Below are 25177 nucleotides of genomic sequence, written 5' to 3'. Positions count from 1 at the left end.
CGACTTAACGGTTGAAGATACAGATTCAAGAAAGGGCTCGTTAGAACGGCAAGGGTTTGGGGAACACGAGCATGTTCTCATTTTCTTAATCGGATAAAAAATGACCAAATGAGAGCAGGTTGAAAACTTATGATTTATCAGAAATGGAGAGAGGAAGGCGCCTGAAATTAACATGGCAGAGATAGGCGAGTTGGTCCGACTTGTCCGAGCTTAAAGGGAAAATAAAGGTACTAAATGACACCTTAACCAAATAAAAGTTAGTTTGTCTGAAAGAAGACACTCGTGACTACAAAATGTGAGAATTTGACGTCTAGTGACAAAAGATTGTGGCCATGGTGACGAGTTGAAGTGAAATTTTTTCAAATACATTATTCGGTTCCCGGCACTGGATGGCTAATTAGCCAACAGAGTGTGTGAGAAAGCTAATTCAGCCACTGTCTTTGAACCCGAACAGGGGGGGGGGGCTTTCATTCCTTAAAAAAGATTTCGACACTGAGCTAAAGATGGGAAAAATTCCTACAAAATGAGCTAAAATTCGTATCGGTCGGATAACGTATGCGCGCGCAGCGTGTCTTGGAAAAAGGTGCTTGAAGTGTGATTTTTTTCCCATTCATTCCCAATGGGGAGTTAATTTGGGAGTTTTTTGGGAATAGCGTCGCCAAGGTAACTGGGAATTCTTAGAAAAATAATAGCGCAGCGAGTCAGATCGAGCCGCATCGTTTGATACCTCATTTGTGCCGGTGCGATGTACGGTACGGGCCGCATTTTAGCGGAAAAATCGTGGAATAATATATAATAACTAGAAAAATTCCCGCGGAAATTTTGAATGGGACTGCTGACTCTTTGGTAATGAGCTGAACAGTTTAAAATTTAAACCACTGGAATCGCTCAAGAAATGTGGAAGTTAACCATAATCAACATCAACTAAAAGTATCTCACTGTCCCTGAACATGTATTTAAAAAAATGTAAATGAGCTGAACAGTTTAAAATTTAAACGACTGGAATCGGTCAAGAAATGTGGAAGTTAACTATAATCAACATCAACTAAAAGTATCTTACTGTCCCTTTAAGAAACATGCACATTCACGCACGCACATTTGACTTGGAGACGTCACGCGCCCCACATTCCATTGAGATTGCATGAGAGAAGCACCCCTTGAACAAAAGCCTCTCACGACTTAACGGTTGAAGATACAGATTCAAGAAATGGCTCGTTAGAACGGCAAGGGTTTGGGGAACACGAGCATGTTCTCATTTTCTTAATCGGATAAAAAATGACCAAATGAGAGCAGGTTGAAAACTTATGATTTATCAGAAAGCAGTCCTCTCCATCCGCATGTTGACAGCATCCCACAGCAACCGCGCAAGCACCGGCATCCCATCGCTGTCACTGAGGTGTACCTTCCAGACATGATCAGAAATAAATATTATATATCTGCAAACATACTTTTGATAGGAGGAGCACTAATAAAATGTTTGTTTGTTTTTTGCAACAACTAATGTACTTACCCCGTCTCTACACCACAAGTGAAGCTGTGACAGCGGGAAGTGGCCAGCAACAGATAGGTAGCGAATACCTACAGTAACAAAGAAAAAAAACATTATTAGTTCAAGAGTCCCGCTGAGACACACCAATCAGATCAGGAGGTGACGTAAAGAAAAGTAGAACTTTGTGTGTGAAAACAATTTTCAACATGGAACGTACCCATAAGTGCTGCCACCCGGTGGTACTCCTGGCGTAAAAGGTCCTGCTGGGCCAGCTCGACGGTCAGACGAGGGGGGAAGTCCAGGACAACAACCTGCACAAAGTTTAAAAAAGTAAAATATACATCTGGAGCAAGATGAACTTTCATTAATATTCATCAACTGCTTAACTACGGGAAAAGGCTGAAATGTATTTTAAACAGAACATATTTGACATATCATGCAAGTACATACTTGAAATGTAAATGTATGAACTATATGAAGGAAATGTGTGAATTTACGTTGGGCCAGCGGCTGCAGATGGTGCGCAAGAACTGGCCAAAGTCAGCCGCTGCCTCAGCGATGGGGCGGCCCAAGTTGTTGCTGGGAGCCAAAATGCAGACCGCCTCGGGTGACCGAGGCAGAACAGCATTCAGCACCTCAGCACGCAACTCGGAGGCCCTGGCACCCGGGGTGGACATCACGCCAAAAGAGAAATGTCCCTCCGGCATCTTCACAACCCCATCGGCAAAGGCTCGCAGGTGGGAGTCACCAACAACCAGGACAAACTATTAAAGAAAAAAAAAAAAGAAGTAATTGATTTTTTTTTTTTTTTAAGTATTTAAAAAATTTAAAAAAAGACAAATGAAGGTTAATTTGTTTTACAGGCAGTTTATTATAAAACATACCTTGTTGTCCTGGTTCAGTGATGGAATGACCAGTTTGTGCCTCCGCCCAGTCACAGCTGAAACTGGCCATTCCCGAACTCTGTGGCGCCAGCCAGTGCCTCTGCCTAAAATGATGCACACACAGAATACCATGTCAAGTCTCACAACTTAAATTGCTGACAAAGCACAGTACAAGTTACACTTTGAGTGTATATGAACCTGCAAAATATTGGAATTTCTAAAATAATCGATTGTAAAACTGCTGCAGAAGCAATTAAAATAAAATGATGACTGACCTGGTACCAGAGCCTTGGCACCAACAGAGGACACCTAAAACATAGACATTACAATTGTAGGCATGTGCAGTCACCTTAATGCAGAGTAAAAAGCAAACATAGGTTGTAATGCTTAAGTTAGTTTCAATGAAAATTGACCAGGTCTTTTCTACATACAAGTGATGTTAATTCAGGCCAGGTTTATTAATGAAATTATTAATCACGAAAGAGATTCAAGGACTTAACTGATACTTTTGTTTGTGTCTGAAATACAGTCACAATTGATCAAATTTGGTAGAATTTTCTGATCAAATACATGAGCTAAAAGGCAGCAGATTGTACCAGCCTAACTTCACAACAGCACCATCTACTGATAAATGTAATGTACTCCAACTACTGTCAAGTGTTAAAACAATTATTGGCTTGACATTATCATTTCAACTGTTCCTCCCACAGTCATGCAATAGACCATGTCTGCAGTTATTAAATAAAACATGTGAAATATCTGTGTCCAGGATAGGCATCTCACAAGTTTTTGATCAATGTTAGTGAGTTTATTTTAGACATCAGTAGTTTGAAAACTTCTTAGAATATTTGAAATCTTGTAGAAAACAGACTTCATCAAAATTCTATTCAGAATTATTTTGACATGAATAAAGCACTGCACAAATCACATGTCATACACTCTATATTCGTAAAACTGTGCCCCGATGAAGACAAGCTTGTGTTTAAACACGTTGGTAGTCCATTTTTAATAAAGGATTTTTTAACATTACTAATGAGTGTCTTGCATAAACAGACTGCTTTTTACACAAGCCTTTTAAGCTAATTTTTCTGCCTGATTCTATATTTGTAGCCTGAAATATTGTGTATTGCACATTAACAAAGAATTCAATAGAGGTAAAGTACATGCTGGGGTGCGCTGTTTGGCCTCAGTTCCATAGCAGCAAGGTCCAGCTTCTTCCATTGGCGCTTGGCTGCCTCTGAACGCTTCCCCTTCCGCGGCATGCTGCTACAGCAAAGAAAAAAAACTTGCCATGACAAAGTCAAAAGTAAAGATTCAACATCAAATTTGTACTTAATCTCAGATGTGTATGAAGCATTAAAAGCGTACACTTCCGAAATCCCTCATTGGCGCCGCTTCGCTACACCGTCGACACTCACTCAACCCCCCCCCCCCCCCCCCCCCCCACGTCGACGACAGACGAGACAAAAGCCTTACTGTATATTGTAGCAACGAGAGATGTACACAATTGAGATTTAGAGCCTACTCTAACTTTTCTTAGTTTTTTTTTACTGCACATTAAAACTTTAATGTAACATCTGCTAGCTCTTTGCTAGCGCTAGCAGGTGCAGCTAGCATGTAGGCTACCATCTCTAGCACTTAACTTTTCCAATCTTGTTAAAACAGCAACATAACGTTCAAACACATCAAATACGTTTCAATACTTCGCCAGTATTAAGTGATGTAGTTTAGGATGGGGAAAACTTGCAAAATCACACTTATTTAGCATTATTCACCAGACTACAAACAATTGCCTTGCAACTTACCTCAGACGAGATGAAATGGGAGGAGTAGGTTCTCGAGAAACTTCTAATTGGTGTCATTAAAGCGTCTCTCATTGGCCACAGCACAGACAAGCAGAAAACGAACCAATCAGGGAAAAGAGAGAAGACTAGATCCAACTATCATCAAGATTGGTTGCATTCCATTGAGATTGTATGACAGACGCACCCCTGGAACAAAAGCCTCTCACGACTTAACTCTTCAAGATACAGATTCAAGAAAGGGCTCGTTAGAACGGCAAGGGTTTGGGGAACACGAGCATGTTCTCATTTTCTTAATCGGATAAAAAATGACCAAATGAGAGCAGGTTGAAAATGTATGATTTATCCGAAATGAAGAGGAAAAAAACACCCAAATTAACATGGAAGAGATTGGCGAGAGAGTCCAATATCTCTTCGCTTAAAGGGAAAATAAAGGTACTAAATGACACCTTAACCAAATAAAAGTTAGTTTGTCTGAAAGAAGACACTCGTGACTACAAAATGTGAGAATTTGACGTCTAGTGACAAAAGATAGTGGCCATGGTGACGAGTTGAAGTGAAATTTTTTCAAATACATTATTTGGTTCCCGGCACTGGATGGCTAATTAGCCAACAGAGTGTGTGAGAAAGCTAATTCAGCCACTGTCTTTGAACCCGAACAGGGGGGGGGGCTTTCATTCCTTAAAAAAGATTTTGACACTGAGCTAAAGATGGGAAAAATTCCTACAAAATGAGCTAAAATTCGTATCGGTCGGATAACGTATGCGCGCGCAGCGTGTCTTGGAAAAAGGTGCTTGAAGTGTGATTTTTTTTCCCATTCATTCCCAATGGGGAGTTAATTTGGGAGTTTTTTGGGAATAGCGTCGCCATGGTAACTGGGAATTCTTAGAAAAATAATAGCGCAGCGAGTCAGATCGAGCCGCATCGTTTGATACCTCATTTGTGCCGGTGCGATGTACGGTACGGGCCGCATTTTAGCGGAAAAATCGTGGAATAATATATAATAATAACAACAAGAAAAACTAGAAAAATTCCCGCGGAAATTTTGAATGGGACTGCTGACTCTTTGGTAATGAGCTGAACAGTTTAAAATTTAAACCACTGGAATCGCTCAAGAAATGTGGAAGTTAACCATAATCAACATCAACTAAAAGTATCTCACTGTCCCTGAACATGTATTTAAAAAAATGTAAATGAGCTGAACAGTTTAAAATTTAAATGACTGGAATCGGTCAAGAAATGTGGAAGTTAACCATAATCTAAAAATATGTCACTGTCACTTTAAGAGCACATACATTTTTGACTTGGAGCCGTCACGCGCCCCACATTGCATTGAGATCGCATGAGAGAAGCACCCCTTGTACAAAAGCCTCTCACGACTTAACGGTTGAAGATACAGATTCAAGAAATGGCTCGTTAGAACGGCAAGGGTTTGGGGAACACGAGCATGTTCTCATTTTCTTAATCGGATAAAAAATGACCAAATGAGAGCAGGTTGAAAACTTATGATTTATCAGAAATGGAGAGAGGAAGGCGCCTGAAATTAACATGTACAAGACAGGCGAATTAGTCCGACTTCTCTTGCTTAAGGTGAAAATAAAGGTACTAAATGACACCTTAGCCAAATAAAAGTTAGTTTGTCTGAAAGAAGACACTCGTGACTACAAAATGTGAGAATTTGACGTCTAGTGACAAAAGATCGTTGCCATGGTGACGAGTTGAAGTGACGTCACGCACCCACATTGCATTGAGATCGCATGAGAGAAGCACCCCTTGTACAAAAGCCTCTCACGACTTAACGGTTGAAGATACAGATTCAAGAAAGGGCTCGTTAGAACGGCAAGGGTTTGGGGAACACGAGCATGTTCTCCGAAATCCCTCATTGGCGCCGCTTCGCTACACCGTCGACACGCCACTCAACCCCCCCCCCCCCCCACGTCGACGACAGACGAGACAAAAGCCTTACTGTATATTGTAGCAACGAGAGATGTACACAATTGAGATTTAGAGCCTACTCAAACTTTTCTTAGTTTTTTTTTACTGCACATTAAAACTTTAATGTAACATCTGCTAGCTCTTTGCTAGCGCTAGCAGGTGCAGCTAGCATGTAGGCTACCATCTCTAGCACTTAACTTTTCCAATCTTGTTAAAACAGCAACATAACGTTCAAACACATCAAATACGTTTCAATACATCGCCAGTATTAACGTGATGTAGTTTAGGATGGGGAAAACTTGCAAAATCACACTTATTTAGCATTATTCACCAGACTACAAACAATTGCCTTGCAACTTACCTCAGACGAGATGAAATGGGAGGAGTAGGTTCTCGAGAAACTTCTAATTGGTGTCATTAAAGCGTCTCTCATTGGCCACAGCACAGACAAGCAGAAAACGAACCAATCAGGGAAAAGAGAGAAGACTAGATCCAACTATCATCAAGATTGGTTGCATTCCATTGAGATTGTATGACAGACGCACCCCTGGAACAAAAGCCTCTCACGACTTAACTCTTCAAGATACAGATTCAAGAAATGGCTTGTTAGAACGGCAAGGGTTTGGGGAACACGAGCATGTTGTAATTTTTTTAATCGGATGAAAAATGACCAAATGAGAGCAGGTTGAAAATGTATGATTTATCCGAAATGAAGAGGAAAAAAACACCCAAATTAACATGGAAGAGATTGGCGAGAGAGTCCAATTTCTCTTCGCTTAAAGGGAAAATAAAGGCACTAAATGACACCTTAGCCAAATAAAAGTTAGTTTGTCTGAAAGAAGACACTCGTGACTACAAAATGTGAGAATTTGACGTCTAGTGACAAAAGATTGTGGCAGTGGTGACGAGTTGAAGTGAAATTTTTTCTAATACATTATTTGGTTCCCGGCACTGGATGGCTAATTAGCCAACAGAGTGTGTGAGAAAGCTAATTCAGCTACTGTCTTTGAACCCGAACAGGGGGGGGGGGCTTTCATTCCTTAAAAAAGATTTCGACACTGAGCTAAAGATGGGACAAATTCCTACAAAATGAGCTAAAATTCGTATCGGTCGGATAACGTATGCGCGCGCAGCGTGTCTTGGAAAAAGGTGCTTGAAGTGTGATTTTTTTCCCATTCATTCCCAATGGGGAGTTAATTTGGGAGTTTTTTGGGAATAGCGTCGCCAAGGTAACTGGGAATTCTTAGAAAAATAATAGCGCAGCGAGTCAGATCGAGCCGCATCGTTTGATACCTCATTTGTGCCGGTGCGATGTACGGTACGGGCCGCATTTTAGCGGAAAAATCGTGGAATAATATATAATAACTAGAAAAATTCCCGCGGAAATTTTGAATGGGACTGCTGACTCTTTGGTAATGAGCTGAACAGTTTAAAATTTAAACCACTGGAATCGCTCAAGAAATGTGGAAGTTAACCATAATCAACATCAACTAAAAGTATCTCACTGTCCCTGAAAATGTATTTTAAAAAATGTAAATGAGCTGAACATTTTAAAATTTAAATGACTGGAATCGGTCAAGAAATGTGGAAGTTAACCATAATCTAAAAATATGTCACTGTCACTTTAAGAGCACATACATTTTTGACTTGGAGACGTCACGCGCCCCACATTCCATTGAGATCGCATGAGAGAAGCACCCCTTGTACAAAAGCCTCTCACGACTTAACGGTTGAAGATACAGATTCAAGAAAGGGCTCGTTAGAACGGCAAGGGTTTGGGGAACACGAGCATGTTCTCATTTTCTTAATCGGATAAAAAATGACCAAATGAGAGCAGGTTGAAAACTTATGATTTATCAGAAATGGAGAGAGGAAGGCGCCTGAAATTAACATGTACAAGACAGGCGAATTAGTCCGACTTCTCTTGCTTAAGGTGAAAATAAAGGTACTAAATGACACCTTAGCCAAATAAAAGTTAGTTTGTCTGAAAGAAGACACTCGTGACTACAAAATGTGAGAATTTGACGTCTAGTGACAAAAGATCGTTGCCATGGTGACGAGTTGAAGTGACGTCACGCACCCACATTGCATTGAGATAGAATGAGAGAAGCACCCCTTCAACAAAAGCCTCTCGCGACTTAACGGTTGAAGATACAGATTCAAGAAAGGGCTCGTTAGAACGGCAAGGGTTTGGGGAACACGAGCATGTTCTCATTTTTTTAATCGGATGAAAAATGACCAAATGAGAGCAGGTTGAAAACTTATGATTTATTCGAAATGAAGAGGAAGAAGTCGCCCAAATTAACATGGGAGAGATAGGCGAGAGAGTCCAACTTCTACTCGCTTAAAGGGAAAATAAAGGTACTAAATGACACCTTAACCAAATAAAAGTTAGTTTGTCTGAAAGAAGACACTCGTGACTACAAAATGTGAGAATTTGACGTCTAGTGACAAAAGATTGTGGCCATGGTGACGAGTTGAAGTGAAATTTTTTCAAATACATTATTTGGTTCCCGGCACTGGATGGCTAATTAGCCAACAGAGTGTGTGAGAAAGCTAATTCAGCCACTGCCTTTGAACCCGAACAGGGGGGGGGGGGGCTTTCATTCCTTAAAAAAGATTTCGACACTGAGCTAAAGATGGGAAAAATTCCTACAAAATGAGCTAAAATTCGTATCGGTCGGATAACGTATGCGCGCGCAGCGTGTCTTGGAAAAGGTGCTTGAAGTGTGATTTTTTTCCCATTCATTCCCAATGGGGAGTTAATTTGGGAGTTTTTTGGGAATAGCGTCGCCATGGTAACTGGGAATTCTTAGAAAAATAATAGCGCAGCGAGTCAGATCGAGCCGCATCGTTTGATACCTCATTTGTGCCGGTGCGATGTACGGTACGGGCCGCATTTTAGCGGAAAAATCGTGGAATAATATATAATAACTAGAAAAATTCCCGCGGAAATTTTGAATGGGACTGCTGACTCTTTGGTAATGAGCTGAACAGTTTAAAATTTAAACCACTGGAATCGCTCAAGAAATGTGGAAGTTAACCATAATCAACATCAACTAAAAGTATCTCACTGTCCCTGAACATGTATTTAAAAAAATGTAAATGAGCTGAACAGTTTAAAATTTAAATGACTGGAATCGGTCAAGAAATGTGGAAGTTAACCATAATCTAAAAATATGTCACTGTCACTTTAAGAGCACATACATTTTTGACTTGGAGCCGTCACGCGCCCCACATTGCATTGAGATCGCATGAGAGAAGCACCCCTTGTACAAAAGCCTCTCACGACTTAACGGTTGAAGATACAGATTCAAGAAATGGCTCGTTAGAACGGCAAGGGTTTGGGGAACACGAGCATGTTCTCATTTTCTTAATCGGATAAAAAATGACCAAATGAGAGCAGGTTGAAAACTTATGATTTATCAGAAATGGAGAGAGGAAGGCGCCTGAAATTAACATGTACAAGACAGGCGAATTAGTCCGACTTCTCTTGCTTAAGGTGAAAATAAAGGTACTAAATGACACCTTAGCCAAATAAAAGTTAGTTTGTCTGAAAGAAGACACTCGTGACTACAAAATGTGAGAATTTGACGTCTAGTGACAAAAGATCGTTGCCATGGTGACGAGTTGAAGTGACGTCACGCACCCACATTGCATTGAGATCGCATGAGAGAAGCACCCCTTGTACAAAAGCCTCTCACGACTTAACGGTTGAAGATACAGATTCAAGAAAGGGCTCGTTAGAACGGCAAGGGTTTGGGGAACACGAGCATGTTCTCCGAAATCCCTCATTGGCGCCGCTTCGCTACACCGTCGACACGCCACTCAACCCCCCCCCCCCCCCACGTCGACGACAGACGAGACAAAAGCCTTACTGTATATTGTAGCAACGAGAGATGTACACAATTGAGATTTAGAGCCTACTCAAACTTTTCTTAGTTTTTTTTTACTGCACATTAAAACTTTAATGTAACATCTGCTAGCTCTTTGCTAGCGCTAGCAGGTGCAGCTAGCATGTAGGCTACCATCTCTAGCACTTAACTTTTCCAATCTTGTTAAAACAGCAACATAACGTTCAAACACATCAAATACGTTTCAATACATCGCCAGTATTAACGTGATGTAGTTTAGGATGGGGAAAACTTGCAAAATCACACTTATTTAGCATTATTCACCAGACTACAAACAATTGCCTTGCAACTTACCTCAGACGAGATGAAATGGGAGGAGTAGGTTCTCGAGAAACTTCTAATTGGTGTCATTAAAGCGTCTCTCATTGGCCACAGCACAGACAAGCAGAAAACGAACCAATCAGGGAAAAGAGAGAAGACTAGATCCAACTATCATCAAGATTGGTTGCATTCCATTGAGATTGTATGACAGACGCACCCCTGGAACAAAAGCCTCTCACGACTTAACTCTTCAAGATACAGATTCAAGAAATGGCTTGTTAGAACGGCAAGGGTTTGGGGAACACGAGCATGTTGTAATTTTTTTAATCGGATGAAAAATGACCAAATGAGAGCAGGTTGAAAATGTATGATTTATCCGAAATGAAGAGGAAAAAAACACCCAAATTAACATGGAAGAGATTGGCGAGAGAGTCCAATTTCTCTTCGCTTAAAGGGAAAATAAAGGCACTAAATGACACCTTAGCCAAATAAAAGTTAGTTTGTCTGAAAGAAGACACTCGTGACTACAAAATGTGAGAATTTGACGTCTAGTGACAAAAGATTGTGGCAGTGGTGACGAGTTGAAGTGAAATTTTTTCTAATACATTATTTGGTTCCCGGCACTGGATGGCTAATTAGCCAACAGAGTGTGTGAGAAAGCTAATTCAGCTACTGTCTTTGAACCCGAACAGGGGGGGGGGGCTTTCATTCCTTAAAAAAGATTTCGACACTGAGCTAAAGATGGGACAAATTCCTACAAAATGAGCTAAAATTCGTATCGGTCGGATAACGTATGCGCGCGCAGCGTGTCTTGGAAAAAGGTGCTTGAAGTGTGATTTTTTTCCCATTCATTCCCAATGGGGAGTTAATTTGGGAGTTTTTTGGGAATAGCGTCGCCAAGGTAACTGGGAATTCTTAGAAAAATAATAGCGCAGCGAGTCAGATCGAGCCGCATCGTTTGATACCTCATTTGTGCCGGTGCGATGTACGGTACGGGCCGCATTTTAGCGGAAAAATCGTGGAATAATATATAATAATAACAACAAGAAAAATAAACCACTGTCCTAGGTAGAATAACAATATGTGCCTGCTTGCTTCGCAAAGCAGTCCCATAACTAGAAAAATTCCCGCGGAAATTTTGAATGGGACTGCTGACTCTTTGGTAATGAGCTGAACAGTTTAAAATTTAAACCACTGGAATCGCTCAAGAAATGTGGAAGTTAACCATAATCAACATCAACTAAAAGTATCTCACTGTCCCTGAAAATGTATTTTAAAAAATGTAAATGAGCTGAACATTTTAAAATTTAAATGACTGGAATCGGTCAAGAAATGTGGAAGTTAACCATAATCTAAAAATATGTCACTGTCACTTTAAGAGCACATACATTTTTGACTTGGAGACGTCACGCGCCCCACATTCCATTGAGATCGCATGAGAGAAGCACCCCTTGTACAAAAGCCTCTCACGACTTAACGGTTGAAGATACAGATTCAAGAAAGGGCTCGTTAGAACGGCAAGGGTTTGGGGAACACGAGCATGTTCTCATTTTCTTAATCGGATAAAAAATGACCAAATGAGAGCAGGTTGAAAACTTATGATTTATCAGAAATGGAGAGAGGAAGGCGCCTGAAATTAACATGTACAAGACAGGCGAATTAGTCCGACTTCTCTTGCTTAAGGTGAAAATAAAGGTACTAAATGACACCTTAGCCAAATAAAAGTTAGTTTGTCTGAAAGAAGACACTCGTGACTACAAAATGTGAGAATTTGACGTCTAGTGACAAAAGATCGTTGCCATGGTGACGAGTTGAAGTGACGTCACGCACCCACATTGCATTGAGATAGAATGAGAGAAGCACCCCTTCAACAAAAGCCTCTCGCGACTTAACGGTTGAAGATACAGATTCAAGAAAGGGCTCGTTAGAACGGCAAGGGTTTGGGGAACACGAGCATGTTCTCATTTTTTTAATCGGATGAAAAATGACCAAATGAGAGCAGGTTGAAAACTTATGATTTATTCGAAATGAAGAGGAAGAAGTCGCCCAAATTAACATGGGAGAGATAGGCGAGAGAGTCCAACTTCTACTCGCTTAAAGGGAAAATAAAGGTACTAAATGACACCTTAACCAAATAAAAGTTAGTTTGTCTGAAAGAAGACACTCGTGACTACAAAATGTGAGAATTTGACGTCTAGTGACAAAAGATTGTGGCCATGGTGACGAGTTGAAGTGAAATTTTTTCAAATACATTATTTGGTTCCCGGCACTGGATGGCTAATTAGCCAACAGAGTGTGTGAGAAAGCTAATTCAGCCACTGCCTTTGAACCCGAACAGGGGGGGGGGGGGCTTTCATTCCTTAAAAAAGATTTCGACACTGAGCTAAAGATGGGAAAAATTCCTACAAAATGAGCTAAAATTCGTATCGGTCGGATAACGTATGCGCGCGCAGCGTGTCTTGGAAAAGGTGCTTGAAGTGTGATTTTTTTCCCATTCATTCCCAATGGGGAGTTAATTTGGGAGTTTTTTGGGAATAGCGTCGCCATGGTAACTGGGAATTCTTAGAAAAATAATAGCGCAGCGAGTCAGATCGAGCCGCATCGTTTGATACCTCATTTGTGCCGGTGCGATGTACGGTACGGGCCGCATTTTAGCGGAAAAATCGTGGAATAATATATAATAACTAGAAAAATTCCCGCGGAAATTTTGAATGGGACTGCTGACTCTTTGGTAATGAGCTGAACAGTTTAAAATTTAAACCACTGGAATCGCTCAAGAAATGTGGAAGTTAACCATAATCAACATCAACTAAAAGTATCTCACTGTCCCTGAACATGTATTTAAAAAAATGTAAATGAGCTGAACAGTTTAAAATTTAAATGACTGGAATCGGTCAAGAAATGTGGAAGTTAACCATAATCTAAAAATATGTCACTGTCACTTTAAGAGCACATACATTTTTGACTTGGAGCCGTCACGCGCCCCACATTGCATTGAGATCGCATGAGAGAAGCACCCCTTGTACAAAAGCCTCTCACGACTTAACGGTTGAAGATACAGATTCAAGAAATGGCTCGTTAGAACGGCAAGGGTTTGGGGAACACGAGCATGTTCTCATTTTCTTAATCGGATAAAAAATGACCAAATGAGAGCAGGTTGAAAACTTATGATTTATCAGAAATGGAGAGAGGAAGGCGCCTGAAATTAACATGTACAAGACAGGCGAATTAGTCCGACTTCTCTTGCTTAAGGTGAAAATAAAGGTACTAAATGACACCTTAGCCAAATAAAAGTTAGTTTGTCTGAAAGAAGACACTCGTGACTACAAAATGTGAGAATTTGACGTCTAGTGACAAAAGATCGTTGCCATGGTGACGAGTTGAAGTGACGTCACGCACCCACATTGCATTGAGATCGCATGAGAGAAGCACCCCTTGTACAAAAGCCTCTCACGACTTAACGGTTGAAGATACAGATTCAAGAAAGGGCTCGTTAGAACGGCAAGGGTTTGGGGAACACGAGCATGTTCTCCGAAATCCCTCATTGGCGCCGCTTCGCTACACCGTCGACACGCCACTCAACCCCCCCCCCCCCCCACGTCGACGACAGACGAGACAAAAGCCTTACTGTATATTGTAGCAACGAGAGATGTACACAATTGAGATTTAGAGCCTACTCAAACTTTTCTTAGTTTTTTTTTACTGCACATTAAAACTTTAATGTAACATCTGCTAGCTCTTTGCTAGCGCTAGCAGGTGCAGCTAGCATGTAGGCTACCATCTCTAGCACTTAACTTTTCCAATCTTGTTAAAACAGCAACATAACGTTCAAACACATCAAATACGTTTCAATACATCGCCAGTATTAACGTGATGTAGTTTAGGATGGGGAAAACTTGCAAAATCACACTTATTTAGCATTATTCACCAGACTACAAACAATTGCCTTGCAACTTACCTCAGACGAGATGAAATGGGAGGAGTAGGTTCTCGAGAAACTTCTAATTGGTGTCATTAAAGCGTCTCTCATTGGCCACAGCACAGACAAGCAGAAAACGAACCAATCAGGGAAAAGAGAGAAGACTAGATCCAACTATCATCAAGATTGGTTGCATTCCATTGAGATTGTATGACAGACGCACCCCTGGAACAAAAGCCTCTCACGACTTAACTCTTCAAGATACAGATTCAAGAAATGGCTTGTTAGAACGGCAAGGGTTTGGGGAACACGAGCATGTTGTAATTTTTTTAATCGGATGAAAAATGACCAAATGAGAGCAGGTTGAAAATGTATGATTTATCCGAAATGAAGAGGAAAAAAACACCCAAATTAACATGGAAGAGATTGGCGAGAGAGTCCAATTTCTCTTCGCTTAAAGGGAAAATAAAGGCACTAAATGACACCTTAGCCAAATAAAAGTTAGTTTGTCTGAAAGAAGACACTCGTGACTACAAAATGTGAGAATTTGACGTCTAGTGACAAAAGATTGTGGCAGTGGTGACGAGTTGAAGTGAAATTTTTTCTAATACATTATTTGGTTCCCGGCACTGGATGGCTAATTAGCCAACAGAGTGTGTGAGAAAGCTAATTCAGCTACTGTCTTTGAACCCGAACAGGGGGGGGGGGCTTTCATTCCTTAAAAAAGATTTCGACACTGAGCTAAAGATGGGACAAATTCCTACAAAATGAGCTAAAATTCGTATCGGTCGGATAACGTATGCGCGCGCAGCGTGTCTTGGAAAAAGGTGCTTGAAGTGTGATTTTTTTCCCATTCATTCCCAATGGGGAGTTAATTTGGGAGTTTTTTGGGAATAGCGTCGCCAAGGTAACTGGGAATTCTTAGAAAAATAATAGCGCAGCGAGTCAGATCGAGCCGCATCGTTTGATACCTCATTTGTGCCGGTGCGATGTACGGTACGGGCCGCATTTTAGCGGAAAAATCGTGGAATAATATATAATAATAACAACTAGAAAAATTCCCGCGGAAATTTTGAATGGGACTGCTGACTCTTTGGTAATGAGCTGAACAGTTTAAAATTTAAACCACTGGAATCGCTCAAGAAATGTGGAAGTTAACCATAATCAACATCAACTAAAAGTATCTCACTGTCCCTGAAAATGTATTTTAAAAAATGTAAATGAGCTGAACATTTTAAAATTTAAATGACTGGAATCGGTCAAGAAATGTGGAAGTTAACCATAATCTAAAAATATGTCACTGTCACTTTAAGAGCACATACATTTTTGACTTGGAGCCGTCACGCGCCCCACATTGCATTGAGATCGCATGAGAGAAGCACCCCTTGTACAAAAGCCTCTCACGACTTAACGGTTGAAGATACAGATTCAAGAAATGGCTCGTTAGAACGGCAAGGGTTTGGGGAACACGAGCATGTTCTCATTTTCTTAATCGGATAAAAAATGACCAAATGAGAGCAGGTTGAAAACTTATGATTTATCAGAAATGGAGAGAGGAAGGCGCCTGAAATTAACATGTACAAGACAGGCGAATTAGTCCGACTTCTCTTGCTTAAGGTGAAAATAAAGGTACTAAATGACACCTTAGCCAAATAAAAGTTAGTTTGTCTGAAAGAAGACACTCGTGACTACAAAATGTGAGAATTTGACGTCTAGTGACAAAAGATCGTTGCCATGGTGACGAGTTGAAGTGACGTCACGCACCCACATTGCATTGAGATCGCATGAGAGAAGCACCCCTTGTACAAAAGCCTCTCACGACTTAACGGTTGAAGATACAGATTCAAGAAAGGGCTCGTTAGAACGGCAAGGGTTTGGGGAACACGAGCATGTTCTCATTTTCTTAATCGGATAAAAAATGACCAAATGAGAGCAGGTTGAAAACTTATGATTTATTCGAAATGAAGAGGAAGAAGTCGCCCAAATTAACATGGGAGAGATAGGCGAGAGAGTCCAACTTCTACTCGCTTAAAGGGAAAATAAAGGTACTAAATGACACCTTAACCAAATAAAAGTTAGTTTGTCTGAAAGAAGACACTCGTGACTACAAAATGTGAGAATTTGACGTCTAGTGACAAAAGATTGTGGCAGTGGTGACGAGTTGAAGTGAAATTTTTTCTAATACATTATTTGGTTCCCGGCACTGGATGGCTAATTAGCCAACAGAGTGTGTGAGAAAGCTAATTCAGCCACTGTCTTTGAACCCGAACAGGGGGGGGGGCTTTCATTCCTTAAAAAAGATTTCGACACTGAGCTAAAGATGGGACAAATTCCTACAAAATGAGCTAAAATTCGTATCGGTCGGATAACGTATGCGCGCGCAGCGTGTCTTGGAAAAAGGTGCTTGAAGTGTGATTTTTTCCCATTCATTCCCAATGGGGAGTTAATTTGGGAGTTTTTTGGGAATAGCGTCGCCAAGGTAACTGGGAATTCTTAGAAAAATAATAGCGCAGCGAGTCAGATCGAGCCGCATCGTTTGATACCTCATTTGTGCCGGTGCGATGTACGGTACGGGCCGCATTTTAGCGGAAAAATCGTGGAATAATATATAATAATAACAACAAGAAAAATAAACCACTGTCCTAGGTAGAATAACAATATGTGCCTGCTTGCTTCGCAAAGCAGTCCCATAACAAGAAAAATAAACCACTGTCCTAGGTAGAATAACAATATGTGCCTGCTTGCTTCGCAAAGCAGTCCCATAATAACAACAAGAAAAATAAACCACTGTCCTAGGTAGAATAACAATATGTGCCTGCTTGCTTCGCAAAGCAGTCCCATAATAAACCACTGTCCTAGGTAGAATAACAATATGTGCCTGCTTGCTTCGCAAAGCAGTCCCATAATAATATTAACAACAAAAATAAACCACTGTCCTAGGTAGAATAACAATATGTGCCTGCTTGCTTTGCTCGCAAGCAGTCCCATAATAATAACGACAAGAAAAATAAACCACTGTCCTAGGTAGAATACTAATATGTGCCTGCTTGCTTCGCAAGCAGTCCCATAATAAACCACTGTCCTAGGTAGGATAACAATATGTGCCTGCTTGCTCCGCAAGCAGTCCCATAACTAGAAAAATCTATAATAATAATAAGCCCATTTTCTAGGAATAGTAATATGTGCTGCTTGCTTGCTACGCAAAGCAGTCCCATAATAAACCCTTTTTTCTCTGAATAGTAATATGTGCTGCTTGCTTGCTACGCTCAGCAGTCCCATAATAATAACTTTATTTGTATAGTGCCTTTAAAAACAGATGTTTACAATGTGCTTTGACAACAACAAAAAAAATCTAGATCATAAAATAAAAAACAAAGAAGAGGTGACTTGACCTGTGAGGCTCTTTCATTGCTGTTTTGGAACTGCAGTGCAGACCCATGTCAGGATGCTAGGATGTAACGTTACAGTCTGTACAGGAAGTGAAAACATCCAAGTGAATCAGCAATGCGAGCAGCGCCTCTACTAGAAAATGTAACTGTCAATCAGCAGCTGACAAAACCGTAGCGATGCGCTGATTGGCTGGATCAGTACATAAAGGTACTTTTTCATGATGCGCAGTAGTAATAATTAAACTAAATAAATAAATAAATAAAATAAACTTGAACCCGGAATCTGCGATGGATGAGTTTCACTATATTTTGTAAGACCAGTCCTGGAACTTTTCTGACACACCACATAGCTTTATAAATGGGATTTGCTGAGAATTACAATAATTAAAAAGATAACCTGACATGGTCATTTAAAGCTTGCATCTGTTTTGTTTTTTTGTTGTTGTTGTTTTGTTTTTTTTGCCCTGGTCAAAGCGGCAGTACATCCAAACTATCACAGTCAGGCAAGGAGAAAGAGGAGCTAGTCAAAAAGGCCAAGGACACAGATGCAGGCAAACTAACAGAGGCTGACAAGGCCAGCACAGGACGGGTGCGTTGACAAACGACATCAATGCCAACAAGTTATCAGAATTGCTCAAAGTGTGGTTGTCTAAACATAATACTGAGTTTATGTCTTCTTGTGTCACAGGTCAAGATGACTGTGTTCTGGGCCTATTTTAAAGCGATTGGTGTCCTGTCCTGTGTTGCTCTGCTGCTGTTTTTCTTTCATAACCTGCTTTCTCTTCTCTCTAATTACTGGCTCAGTCTGTGGACAGACGACCCAGTAGTTAATGGCACTCAGCCTAATAGACAACTGAGATTGGGGGTGTATGGTGCTCTTGGCCTCTCCCAGGGTGAGTTTTTTTGTTTTTCTATTTTGTTCTAATCTTATTTTAAAAATTCAATATGTGTATTGTGAATTGTCACCTTTGGAACAAATGGGGGGTTAGCTGAATAATAGATACATGTACACTATGTATTTGTGTTTTACTTTGTATGTGAATTATCTTGCACAATGTGAATGAATGCCCTTTTTACGTTTTAAAACTTCAATGTGAGGATTTGGAATGTATGTGTAGCTTTAAAATCATGATAAATTTGAAAATAAAATTAAAAATTGTTTGTTTTTTAACCACATCACTGTTGTGTTGTAGGGGTAGCGGTCTTTGGTTACTCCCTGTCCATGTCAATTGGGGGCATTCTGGCATCTCGCTATCTTCATCAGTCCATGCTCTATGATGTCCTGCGCTCACCTATATCTTTCTTTGAGCGAACCCCCAGCGGTAACCTCGTCAACCGCTTTGCCAAGGAGATGGACACCATTGACACAGTGATCCCCAGCATTCTTAAAATGTTCATGGGCTCCATGTTCAATGTGATAGGTGCTTGTATTGTCATCCTGATCGCTACACCGTACGTGGCGACCATCATTCCTTTCCTTGGTCTGCTCTACTTTTTTGTGCAGGTTAGTTTTTCAGACAACCCACAAACCTGCCTTTGTTTCTGTATTGTGTCATTCATGTTTCAGTGCCATTTCTGGTCAAGTTATCTATTGCACATTTATATGCTAATGTTGTTTTGAGTTATTGTTCCACTATTATCTGCTCTTTGTTCAGAGATTTTATGTGGCAACATCACGCCAGTTGAAGCGCCTGGAGTCTGTCAGCCGTTCACCTATCTATACCCACTTTAATGAAACACTACTGGGCACGTCTGTCATCAGAGCTTTTGGCGAACAAGAGCGCTTTATACGAGAGAGCGATCAGAGGGTTGACCATAACCAGAAGGCCTACTACCCTAGCATTGTGGCAAACAGGTTGGAAGGAATGGGATTTACTGCATTTCCTCAACTAGTGACCACCATCATAATATATGCAGTAGGGCTGGCTGACAAATCAATGTCTTGCAAAAAGACACTACAGCAATATAAAATGTTTGAAAGAAAATCAGGAAGAAAAGCCCTCAGGGGGAGGTGAAAGTGGCTGAGCTCAGAGGGACTACTAACGAGGTGGTGTGCTTCATGTCTCACTGTTGAGTGACCACGATGAGCCATCAAATTATGTCTTAAATTAAGAACAATCAAGTAAAATTTCTGAAAATGACTTTTCCCTCTGCAGACATGAGACGCAGTTAGACTTTGATGAATTGCATTCATTCATGTTTTGACAGTTTATACGTATAGCCAATAATATTGGAAGTTGCTCCGCACTGAACCTGTCGTGGCATGAATAGAAACATGCCAAGTTAGATTGATGAACGTTAGTGATGGGTGACACCAGACTGTTTCAGTTTCATAAAAAAAATATATAAAAAAAAACACAGGTACCGATACGTTTTGAGTTCATTTTTAACACCAATAGAACACATGACAATAACTGACCATTTTACAAATTGAATGTGATTTCTTCATGATATTAATGATAACAAATTGTATTACTCTGTATTATAAAAATAACATTTTTATATGAAGGAATTCAACAAAATGACATTTTACTTTGGTGACCAGGGTTATTCATCAAAAGAAATGATCCGACAGAAAAGCAAACAGTTCTGAAATTATAAATAAAACTGTAAACATAAATCAAAAAAACTTTTGTGATGTTTTTAAAATGCTAAAATGTTTTTAAAATGCTAAATTTGTGCTAAAAAAATGCTAAATTCTTAAAATAATCACCTAAGTCATTTATTCAAGAAACACAAAAAATTGAGCCATTTTGCATCATGCGGCAAAAGAGGCATCATTTCGGCAAAAAATTAATAATTGTTTGGAAAAAAATGACTTGGGCAATTATTTTAAAGAGGGTGATGATTCACATTTGTCATAGATTTATAAATTCAGGTACATTCGGAAATTCAGTTTCACATGCTAACTTTACAACTAGAGTGCGAGTGTTACGAGAGGCAGAACTTGTTTTGAATTTACAAAAGTTTTGTTGTCAAATTCATTCAATTCCTCCAGCACGCTACACAAAACTCATTACTGTTAATAACAGTAGTAATCATAATTTTACAACTTTTTTTAAATTTTTTATCTGTGTTCTACCTACAATTGACTGAATACAATCGGACACTATTTGAGGAAATACCACTGTTTTGACCACAGTTGCTAGAATAGAAAAGTTGCTAATTAGAAGTCTGCTTTATGCGGTGCTTTTTTATCAATTTTGTTTTGCTACGTTTATGCAGGTGGCTGGCAATCCGACTGGAGTTTGTCGGCAACTGCATTGTGTCATCTGCTGCTTTGTTTGCTGTCATAGCCAGAGAGAACCTCAGCCCAGGTATCATGGGCCTAGCAATCTCCTATGCCCTTCAGGTAAACTTAGCTGACCACTTCTTCTCTCTAACCTTGCTCTGTCTGCAAGCTGAATTCCTGCGGTATTTTTGAGTTCACAAACTCCCAAAGAATCCATCTTGTACCGAGCCCGCTGATTTTCTGTGGCTCGGACCAATCACAAAGCAGCATTGTGGGGACAGGATATGCAGCTGTGCCAAAAACAACAAGTGCTGAAGCCGTGAGAATCAAACAACCCTAACATGTTGACATCGGTGGCCGAATGCAATTATTTGTGTTCTCACAGGATTACACAGTTTCCTTTTTGAAGAAGAGCAGCGAGAGGCGCTTCATGCATTTTTAGCTGGTAAAGATGTTGTTGGAGAGCAAAAATGGCAGATATGCAGCCCATCCATGTTCATCTTTTCATGTACTGTAATTCCAACAACAACCCCACATCCACCTGCATTTCCATAAATTCCCTCCTACTCTGACTTTGAACCCTTGTACAGATTACTTTAATTTATTTGGTTCATCATTTAAGGGTAGAGATTAAATCATCCGCACCTGGCTATCCTCTCATTTGCAGCTGACAGCCTCTCTGACCTGGCTGGTGAGGATGTCCTCTGATGTGGAAACAAACATAGTTGCAGTGGAGCGAGTCAAAGAGTACAGTGACACAGAAAAAGAGGTAGCGTGCACTATCAATATTTGGATTTTTGTGTGTGTGTGTGTGTCTCAACGAGTAGTAAGTAGACAAAAATAACTACTGACAGACAAACTGTATTGATTACATTTTTCCAGTCTTAATTTGCAGGCACTTAACTTGATTGGTGCTGTTCTGTCCAACACTGAAAAATCTTTGTGCAGAGCACCGTTTTATGTGGACCATGTTTACTCATGCTATGTTAATAGCAGTACTCACACACAGCACATTGGCAAAGTACACATACAATGTATGAAAGTAGCTTCTTTTCAGATTTAAGTTGTGTAAACCAGACATAAATTTTATAATACATCCGGGTATCATTTATTTTTGTATAAACATCTTTGTGTTCAAGTACTAGTTTTGATATGCATCCTACAACTACCAGGCTGAGTGGAAGCAGGAGCCATCCATCCTCGCCCCTGGGTGGCCCACTGAAGGGCGCATAGAATTCCGAGGCTTCGGTCTACGATATCGTCACGATCTGGACTTGGCCATTCGCAACATCACAGTCAGCATTTCGGGAGGAGAGAAGGTCTGTCACATCTACAATCAACCTTGGTCACCCCTGTAAAATATGCCTGCTTAAAACAAGCAAAATTAAAAGCTCTACAAAACAAAGAAAAGTCTATTTTCACACCACGTGTCTTTATTAGTGTTGTGGGTGAGCTGGAGACAATTTTGATGATGGACTTGGGCAAGAGTCAGGGTATACACTGGACTGGTTGCCAGTCAGTCGCAGGGCACATATAGACAAATGAACATTCACTAGTATGGAAATTTAGAGTCTTTAACGTTTTTTTATTCCAGTGTACCGAATTAACCCATACTAGAGTAACAACAGAACTTCCAAGCTTAATGGACATGTCTGGTCAGTTAGTAATTATTTACCATACCATCGACAGTCTCACAAGTTGAATTTTTGGTTGTTCTTTAAAGTTATATTTAACTGTACATTTATTTACTTACATTGCAATAATCTTGACTATAATCTTTTCTACTAAATCTTCCTGTAAGGTGGGCATTGTAGGGCGCACCGGAGCCGGCAAGTCATCCCTAACACTGGGCCTGTTCAGGATCATTGAGGCAGCAGAGGGTCAAATTTTCATTGATGAAGTAAATATTGCTGAACTTGGCCTCCATGACCTCCGCTCCCGAGTTACCATTATTCCACAGGTCAGTACTAAAAGGTTACTAAAAGCTTGTACAAACCAAATATCCTCTCTTATTAGAAAGGTTTCAGTACGACAGAGGTGTGTCATTGCTTTTCCCACATAATGGCTCAGGTTTTCTTCATTCACTCCCAGCCTTTTTCACTGAAGCAACGCCCTTCACTCCTGGCTGTTTTACTGGATTTTGACTGATTTTGCAAGGCCCACAGAAAATTTTGTTCTATTGCTATAAAACATGGAACCTACCAAAAGAAAGATTAGTCTCTTCTTTTATCAGGACAAAAATAGTATATTTGTATCCTTTATTGTTTTGCAGCAATTAGCATTAGAATATAGCTAAATTTCATAATTATTCACAAACCAGGTAAAAACACTGGCAAAAAAAAGCTTGTTGAACCATGGCCCTGGCTGATCTCTTATACTCTGCTGCCACCTGCTGGCGTTTTTTTGTAATAACTACCATTGCTTTAAGCGACCTCTTCATGTCTGAAGCTGTATCAAAGCCTTCTGTATGCTCTGGCATAAAAAAACAACAACATAAAAACGTTTAAATACGTATTTTTAAAAAACATATTTATACGTTTTTGGGTTTGAATGAGTTAAACAATGGCACAAACCAAAGTGCACAGTCATAAGATGCCGTTTTTATGTGATCCACGATACACTAAACCTCTCTGTCTTGCCTCAGGACCCGGTGTTGTTTTCAGGCACTCTGAGGATGAACTTGGATCCATTTGAAAGTTACTCTGATGAGGACATATGGAGTTCTTTGGAGTTCTCGCACCTCAAGAGCTTTGTGTCTGGCCTGCCTAACAAACTCAGCCATGAATGTAGTGAAGGGGGAGAGAACCTAAGGTAGGAACTTCATTTCCATTTGTTGTCATTGCACATTTAAAACGGTATGAAATTGTGGTCTTAAATTTTTTTTAAATGTTCAACATTATTCGGAAAATGCAGCCCCATTAAAAGTTTTTTATAACTGACTGTACGTCACTTAATCTCAAACTGTTTAGAGAGGTAAAAGTAGAGAACATAATGAAATATATTGGTGAGCATCATCGGATGATTGACCAAATATTTTAGTCGTGTTTAGTTATTGTTGGTTTCTGAAAGGTGATAAAATTGTATATACAAGGAATATAAGTGTAGCTCATTCACCGGTTGTGTCTCTCCTCTAGCGTGGGCCAGCGGCAACTGCTATGTCTAGCCAGAGCATTGTTGAGAAAGACCAAGATCCTTATTTTAGATGAGGCCACAGCCGCTGTGGACATGGAGACCGACAACCTCATCCAGACCACTATTCGCTCTCAGTTTGAGGACTGTACCGTCCTTACTATAGCTCATCGCCTCAACACCATCATGGATTATACAAGGTATCATTTACAACATTAACCTTGGAATTTCCATGACATTACAATGCATTGAAACTGTAGCAGTTGTTCAAAGAAAACATTGTTTTGTAGTGTTGCTTTGTGCTGAGAATTAAACTAGTGTTATTTTTCCATTTAGGGTGCTAGTTTTGGAGAGAGGAGAAATGGTAGAATTTGATTCCCCATCTAATCTCCTAGCTCAAAAAGGATCCTTCTACAAGATGGCCAAGGATTCTGGGCTGGCCTGAAGCTCTGTGATCCTCCAAACCGCTTTGCCAGGCTCCCCTTGCATCCTGTTGTGAGGGTCTTATGGAAAGGAGTGACCAGAGGTGTCACAGCAGTTAGGTTCCTAAGTTTGACAAGTCAAGCAAAGATGCTGGTAAAAACGATGGGTTTGGTTTTTACTTGCCTACCAAACTTTCATCTTAATTGAACTGTTAGTTAAATTCCTTTTGCAAGCAAATATGCTTTTTCTTGTTCATACGATAGCTTTATAGGGACTCCTGCTGTCCCAGCCAGGGAAGAGGGGCACACTTATGTAGCCTTTATTTTGACACCTGTGTACCTGTTGTTTTAAAAGACATAGGGTCAGTCTCGTGTTCACACCTTGCTACAGTGACCGGGGGTTAGGTTTGTCGTGATCAGCTTGGTCAAATACCAAAGGTTTTAATCCAGGCAGGATTCGAATGTGGGGTGATTTGAGTGGTAGGAGCTATTGCCTTGTTTACACTAGGTTACATCTACTTTGTGCAAACTTAAATTGTTTTCAGGAAACGTGGCTGAGAGAAAATAAATCATTGATTTAGGGTCGAGATTTAAAATATTTTCCATGGTTTTATTTTGAAAAACATATAATCACATTCAAATCCACTCATAAAGCCCGTTTCCAATTTTTATGATGCACTGTGCTGAAACCTGTTAAGTGTTATATTTGAATGTTACGTCATCAGGATGCACAGGGTAGTGTTTTCCATTTCCGTTGGTGTTGTATGCCAGCTGTTTGGTCAGAAACATTTGCTGGTCATT

At 40.2% G+C, this 25177-nt stretch overlaps 2 protein-coding genes across 10 annotated transcripts in view; one reads left to right on the top strand and one right to left on the bottom strand.

Annotated features, from left to right (window-relative positions):
- The window catches only part of abcc1 (ATP binding cassette subfamily C member 1 (ABCC1 blood group)), a 79220-nt gene that overhangs the window by 52831 nt on the left and 1212 nt on the right, over window positions 1-25177 (top strand). For 2 of the 3 annotated variants that reach the window (XM_077559177.1, XM_077559178.1), the window contains 11 exons: window positions 18068-18182; window positions 18282-18486; window positions 18787-19097; window positions 19249-19448; window positions 20819-20945; window positions 21493-21594; window positions 21998-22144; window positions 22627-22785; window positions 23470-23636; window positions 23960-24154; window positions 24291-25177. The exon at window positions 24291-25177 is cut by the window's right edge and continues 1212 nt beyond it. In XM_077559177.1, the coding sequence (XP_077415303.1) occupies window positions 18068-18182; window positions 18282-18486; window positions 18787-19097; window positions 19249-19448; window positions 20819-20945; window positions 21493-21594; window positions 21998-22144; window positions 22627-22785; window positions 23470-23636; window positions 23960-24154; window positions 24291-24399 (1837 nt within the window). In that variant the 3' untranslated portion in view covers window positions 24400-25177. Of the gene's footprint in view, window positions 1-18067; window positions 18183-18281; window positions 18487-18786; window positions 19098-19248; window positions 19449-20818; window positions 20946-21492; window positions 21595-21964; window positions 22145-22626; window positions 22786-23469; window positions 23637-23959; window positions 24155-24290 lie in introns of those variants that run through there. The other variant, XM_077559179.1, reaches the window with a different exon arrangement.
- LOC144044648 (uncharacterized) lies at window positions 1290-4869 on the bottom strand. 7 transcript variants are annotated; one of them, XM_077559183.1, is made up of 8 exons: window positions 4179-4823; window positions 3537-3639; window positions 2649-2682; window positions 2374-2477; window positions 1987-2253; window positions 1707-1800; window positions 1511-1578; window positions 1290-1402 (listed from the first exon to the last, which is right to left on the bottom strand). In XM_077559183.1, exons 2-8 carry the CDS (start codon window positions 3633-3635, stop codon window positions 1313-1315), a joined length of 756 nt encoding a protein of 251 aa, XP_077415309.1. In that variant the 5' UTR covers window positions 3636-3639; window positions 4179-4823; the 3' UTR covers window positions 1290-1312. The 7 variants fall into 7 exon arrangements, with proteins under 7 accessions (XP_077415309.1, XP_077415310.1, XP_077415311.1 ...); XM_077559184.1 differs by having other exon boundaries at window positions 3537-3636; XM_077559185.1 differs by lacking the exon at window positions 4179-4823 and adding an exon at window positions 3742-3783 and having other exon boundaries at window positions 3537-3636.

This window comes from Vanacampus margaritifer, chromosome 2, assembly GCF_051991255.1.
Source record: "Vanacampus margaritifer isolate UIUO_Vmar chromosome 2, RoL_Vmar_1.0, whole genome shotgun sequence".
NCBI classification, from domain to species: Eukaryota; Metazoa; Chordata; class Actinopteri; order Syngnathiformes; family Syngnathidae; genus Vanacampus; species Vanacampus margaritifer.
Note: the sequence above shows the minus strand (reverse complement) of the source record. Positions and strands in the feature narration are given on the sequence as shown.

Coding starts and splice junctions, on each gene's coding strand:
- LOC144044648 (XM_077559180.1), bottom strand. CDS start 4,250: ATGAGAGACGCTTTAATGACACCAATTAGAAGTTTCTCGAGAACCTAC. Junction 2,254..2,373: donor CACTGAACCAGGACAACAAG/GTATGTTTTATA, acceptor TTTCTTTAATAG/TTTGTCCTGGTTGTTGGTGA. Junction 1,801..1,986: donor TCTGCAGCCGCTGGCCCAAC/GTAAATTCACAC, acceptor AACTTTGTGCAG/GTTGTTGTCCTGGACTTCCC.